This window comes from Martes martes, assembly GCF_963455335.1.
Source record: "Martes martes genome assembly, chromosome: 8".
Taxonomy (NCBI): Eukaryota; Metazoa; Chordata; class Mammalia; order Carnivora; family Mustelidae; genus Martes; species Martes martes.
The window spans coordinates 90304160-90310591 of record NC_137895.1 but is presented as its reverse complement, the minus strand read 5'-3'; the positions used below and the strand labels follow the sequence as shown (position 1 = coordinate 90310591).

Below are 6432 nucleotides of genomic sequence, written 5' to 3'. Positions count from 1 at the left end.
ATTATAGTATATTTTCTATTACTAAATAGTCATTTATATTATTTAGAATACTTTATTGTATCCATAATTTTCTTCATTTTCTCTCTCACACACACATACAGAAACACACATACTTTTTTCTAAAATACTTTACGCATTAATACCTTAAGTAGAGTGAGTGGAGGAGTATTTTAACAGGTGAAATTCTAACTTTATATGAAATGGAAAATTTTGCTCTGTTGTGAAGATTTTATTTTATATAAAACTTAAATGATTTTGTTTTTTAGGCATCAAATAATTCAGACACATGCCCAGTGTCAACCTAGTCCAAAACTAGAAAGGAGCTATACATATATATTTCCAGCATTATCAGAAAGAAAAGCTTACGCCATGAAACTAGAGAAATCGAACTTATTCTACATATCTAAAACAATATTTCTTCACTATTTTCTACAGTATGTGTATGTGTGTGTATGTATGTATGTATGCATGTATGTATGCCTGCATCTACTTGTATATCTACCTATATCTAGTGAGTCATAATGGATTTTGGAAATAAGGAGATGTATTTAGCAGCATATCTACAAAAGTATATATGTTAAATATCTATTCTTTTTTTAACATAGATAAATTATATGAACACACACTATTTAGTGAGCAATGTTTTGTGGTTTTTAAATGAAATCTTTCACATTTTTCAAAAAATCGTATGACATTTGAAGAATTTTTTTTTTCCTAGAGAAACTGCAAGATGGTGAAAGGATTTCTGACAAAGATCACTGAAAATCACAAAATTATATTTTCTGTATAGAGTAAGGAAAATACCACATCAATTATTACAGTGACTCCTCCATTCTGTGTGATAATCATTTTCCTAAACAAAATGCAAAGTAAATTACATTTACAAATTAAAACAATTAATAATCAAGACGTTGCAACTAATCAAAGTTTCAGAAGAATGGGAACCAGAAAAACTTATGAAGTTATTTCATCTGAATGGGAAATATATTAAATGTGATTATAAACTCTTAGAAAGAATGAATAAGGATAGCAGGAAGACCACTACCATTTAAAGGTGGCTCAAATTTCATGTTTGTATATTTTAAATTGCCCTGCAATGTGTCTAATTTGTAAAACCATAACATTTCATTTGCTTGAGAAAAATACAACCTTCCTTGCCCTGTCCATGAAGGCTCGCTTGACTTGCTGGTTCCTTAGGCTGTAAATAAAGGGGTTCAGCATGGGGGCAACTGAGGTGTTTAGCACAGCAACACCCTTGCTCAGAGACACTCTGTCTTTTGCTGCTGGGTTAATGTACATGAAGATGCAGCTGCCATAGGAGATGGAGATGACAATCATGTGGGACGAACAGGTGGAAAAGGCCTTTGTCCTCTGACTAGCAGAAGGAATCCTCAAAATTGTTCTGATGGTATATATGTAGGACAGAATTATTATTACCAAGGTGAATATTAAAGCAAACAGAGACCAGGAAAACCCCATTATCTCTAGGAATTTTGTGTCTGAACAAGAAAGTTGCAGCAGGGGGTAAAAATCACAGCTAAAATGGTCAATTATATTAGACCTACAGTAATTAAGGTTTAAGAGCAACATGAGTGCAGGGAATACGATTAAGAATGAAATCAGCCATGAAGAGAAGACAAGGAGTATGCACACTCTGGGATTCATGATGGTCATGTAATGCAGAGGTTTGCAGATGGCAATATAACGGTCATAGGACATGGCAGCCAGGAGGTAAAATTCAGTGACTCCCAACAGAATGAAAAAAAATAACTGAGTCATGCAATCATTAAAGGAAATGGTTTTATCTCCTGTAATCAGGGTGCCCAGGAACTTGGGTATGCTGACAGTGGTGAATGAAACCTCTAATAAGGAGAAGTTTCTGAGGAAGAAATACATGGGTGTCTGGAGGTGAGCATCCAGCAGGGTAAGGGTGATAATGGTCAGGTTCCCAGTGATGCTGAGCATGTAGGTGATGAACAGAAAGACAAAGATCACTCCCTGAAGCTGCAGGTCATCTGACAATCCCAGGAGGATGAACTCTGTTAGTTCTGTGTGGTTTCTCATTCTCCAGTTGCTTATTTGTTGTTCTCCTGCCAGACCTCTAGGAGAAAACACAAGGAAGAAACTTGAAGAGAGGATTAACAGAAGTTCAAGTTTGGAGACAGAATTTGGCAGAAAAAAAAAAAAACCTATGTGCTTTCATCTACAGGGGAGATTTTATGAATCTTTGACTGACTTTTCCCAACCCACAAACATCTGTGCTGAAATCTCCTGTGAACTCCTCCACTATGCTGTGCGTGTCTGAAAGTTAGGAAGAATCTGACCTTCAAAGCCTTTGTAACACAGTCCAGTGCCTGGAAGTCACAGGAGGCTTAAAATAAACACTTGTCTACTTAATTCATTCACTCATTTTGAGTTTGTTCTTGCATCACAAACACCCATCAGATGAAGTTCTCTATTGTATGCCCAATTCCTGGCTGCATATTACATTGGTTGTGTCTTTGTTTTACAAGATGTTTTTCCCCATCTGGAGTAAATTTATAAGAAAGGACATGTAAGGGGCACCTGGGTGGCTCAGTTGGTTAAGCCACTGCCTTCAGCTCAGGTCCTGATCCCAGAGTTCCAGGATCGAGTGCCGCATCGGGTTCCCAGCTCCACAGGGAGTCTGCTTTTCCCTCTGACCTTCTCCCCTCTCATGCTCTCTCTCTCTCTCAAATAAATAAATAAAATCTTAAAAAAAAAAAAGAAAGGACATGTAAAAGAAGCCGCAATTTTTTGACATATAATTAAAAAAAAAAACTTCATTAAACATTATTTCAAAATAGGCTTCATTAAATTTCTTTAGAATGCTTTCTTTTAATTAACTTTACTCCTGCTCAGTAATAATACTCTTCCTTCATCAGGGTTTGCCTTTCCTAGGAAGCACTAGTTTCTCATAACACCTGGGAGCCTCAATATGCATTCTCATCAAATAGGCAATACTTAGTTTCATTTGAATTGAATTTCAATTCAATACCCAAATTGAAATTTCTGCACTAAATTTACTGCCTTTGGAGATACTGTTTTAAAAAGGCATATTATTACTCTCCCATAGGTAATAATGTGTCAGTGCACTGCATTTTTAAACTTATTTCAAATTTTTTTGCATATTCTTTGTTTTCTTAATTTTCCTACCAATTTTAACACTTTCTGAAAAAGGATAACTTGACTGAATTACACATTTTGGCTACTGATGAAACATATGAGGGAATGTATGAAGAGCTGTGAAAGAAGGTATTAATATATATAGAAACATTTATGTGAGCATTACTGAAAAGGAGTACTTAAAGGCCAATTTTCTAGGATCAGTGAATATAGGCTGAAAACAACTCTACCAAGAGATGATCCAATATCACAGACCTGGGGGAAACATACTATACTATTTATGTAAAAATATTAATGAAAATCAATGGACTATATTCGTTTACCAACATCACCTAATGTTTACCAACATTGCCAACATGGATGTTATTCATTCATTCATTCATTTATTCATTCATTAATTCAGCAGCTTTGGGGAGGGAAAAAAACCTCAATGTTTAACAAGGTGCATATGATTCCTCAAGCCTGAAGCCACCCCAAGGATGTACTCATGCAGTGCATGAAGGATATCTCTAAGAATTTAGCCCATCTTTTTATTTCTGAACACAGATCCATATTTCCCGTGGAAGAACATGGTTTAGGTTCAACTTAAATTATTTTCCACCCATTTGGTTAAAATCAAGAACCCCTTCTTAGAACCGCTGAGGCATATACTTTGAGCTATTCAAAATGAAAGTTAGCAATAATACTTCGTATTTGTTAAATAAGATGGCCACAAAGTACCTTCAAGTTTCATTCTGAAAATATCACTGTTCCATTCTCTATTTAGTCATCAATAATCAAATAAAAAAGGAAAATACATAAACTCATAAAAAGATCATGGTATAAAAATCCTATTAATTTCTAACTTGTGACACTCTAAGGTAAATTGCTATTACAGAAAGTTTATGGGATCTGCAGTTAGAGGAACATGGGCTAAAAATTCAAATGGTCTGTTTAATGGATTTGTGACTTTAGATGGTACTTAATTTCCTGAAGCATCTGTTTTCTCAGTTTACTATGGATGTAAAATTTCAAGGGCATTTTGGGAATTAATTGAAATAATATAAATGAAAGTGCTGTATAAACCATGTGGCATTAAATGTACTTTAAGAAGAGCTGGTTTATTTATCTTTTAGTGGAATTGTCTTCCAACTTTGAGCAGAATATTCATAGTAACTGTGATTGTACAGGGGCATTATTTATTCAAATGAAATATTAAGGACTCTTACATTCTATCTCACTAACTTTTATGACTCCCTGATAGAACTTTAACTTTGTTCCCAAATGAAGCACTAGGGTACTATGGTGTTGTACCTCAGATATATTTGTGTAGCTAACAAGTATTCAATATATTAGAGACTACCTAAAATTAAAGTCTGTTCTCGTAAAGAAAGTACTACATAACCTATATTCAATTAGAAACACAGCCACAGAGATGATAATTTCTTCCTTTTATTTGAGAATGAATAAATTATATAATAAAGCAAAATATACTAACATCCCTTTACATTTTTAAAAATAAATCCAGTTGAAAAATGAAATTCCAATATATCTTATTTAATCTGACTAAAGGTTGAGCTGATAAGTAATGAAGCAATGACACAGTTTGGGAGACTCCATTGCCTTCTATATGTCCCACTTACCTCTGATTTTCATACAGGGTCACTAACATGCAGAATGGCCGGAATATAAAAAATACTAGCTGTTGCCATTGTTGCAATCTAGGGAAACCAGCATTCCTGAACACATGTCCTCTTAGTGTACTTCTTTGCTTTCTATTGTTAATGTTTTTGTCCTAAGTTTCCTGTTATTTCTTGAGTATGGTTTCTACACAGATCTTATGTAGTATGAGTTACATAATGTTTTATCTGTTCTCTCTGCCAATGGCTCACAGGGAATAATTCAGTGAATCAAAATTGCCAGAACAGGACTGCACACAAAACACTAAGGAATATAAAACATAATACACATTAGAATTGAGATTTGACAAAGAAGCTTGGGGGACAGTGTCCAATGAGACAGAAAAAATAACAATGAACAAACAACCATTCTAAATGTGATTTGTTTCTCTTGAGAAACAAACATACTGACAGAAATTATTTTTCAGACAGAGATTACCAAAAAAGTATCTCAATTCATACTTCAGAACTCTACCAAAAGTGCCTTTACACCATGACATTTTTAAAAACTGGTAATCTAGCACATTGTACTAAGTCATTCATTGCCCCTATTAACTTTAAAAAAAAATATTTTATTTATTTGACAGACAGAGATCACAAGTAGGCAGAAAGGCAGGCAGAGAGAGAGGGGGGGGGAAGCAGCCTCCCTGCCGAACAGAGAGCCTGATTCGGGGCTCTATCCCTGGACTCTGGGATCATGACCTGAGCCAAAGGCAGAGGCTTAACCCACTGAGCCACCCAGGTGCCCCACCTCTATTAACTTTAATCTGCCTTCCAAGAAGAATTTTTGCTACTCTAATACTGCTAGTGCTTCATACTTTTTTTTCCTTCTCACTCTGTTGTTCACCAGCAGTGTCAGTTGAGGAGGTTTTTGTTTTGATTGATTAATGTTCCAGTGTATATTGGCACCTTCCTTCACCAGACCATGATAACATAATCATCCCCAAATGATATGATGTGAGTGTAAAACACCAATAAAATTGTGCCTGTCTTTAGTAAAAGCTAAGCAATATATGCAGGTCCATAAGAGTTTGGCAAATGTAAAATAGAACAAGCATAAGTTTTTAGTAATTTTATTTTGTTTCATTTTCAAATCAGGTTATTATATCGGCTGTTATAGCTCAAGACCTCAAGCAAAAAACTCAACCTCTCAATTTACACATTTGTGAAAAAGAGATAATCACCCTAATTTGCCATATAGCTTTGAAAACTAAATACAGTATGATTGAGGACATACCTAGTTGAGTAGATGGCATAGAATAAATACTCTCTACAAAAGAGATATTATTATTTGTGAAATTCCTATTAGATTTCCAGGTGGCATGAGTGTATCGGTGACTGCCTAAATACTCATTTATCTCATATTTTTAAATATAATACAAATAAACAAGGAAAGTATGTAAAATAAAACATATCGTATACCTTAGACATAACTACAAAATAGAAGATATATGACTTTCAAATAATTTATAAGCAGTAAAGTAAACATTCAAGCCTATACTTTAAGGGAGGAATTGGATAAACACTGCAGATATTGTGTAAAAAAATATGGTTGTTGCAGATAACATATTTCATTTTTTATAACTTTAAGAAAGAAACTGCAATATCAGTAACAAAATAATATTTTAGA

At 34.3% G+C, this 6432-nt stretch overlaps 1 protein-coding gene across 1 annotated transcript; it reads right to left on the bottom strand.

Moving 5' to 3' along the window:
• Positions 1–1125: 1125 nt before the first annotated feature.
• On the bottom strand, positions 1126–2064 carry LOC308347483 (olfactory receptor 6C1-like; the record flags this gene model as incomplete). The annotated part of the gene is made up of 1 exon (XM_080810957.1): positions 1126–2064. The coding sequence occupies one exon, from the start codon at positions 2062–2064 to the stop codon at positions 1126–1128; it is 939 nt and encodes a 312-aa protein (XP_080667083.1).
• Positions 2065–6432: the final 4368 nt, after the last annotated feature.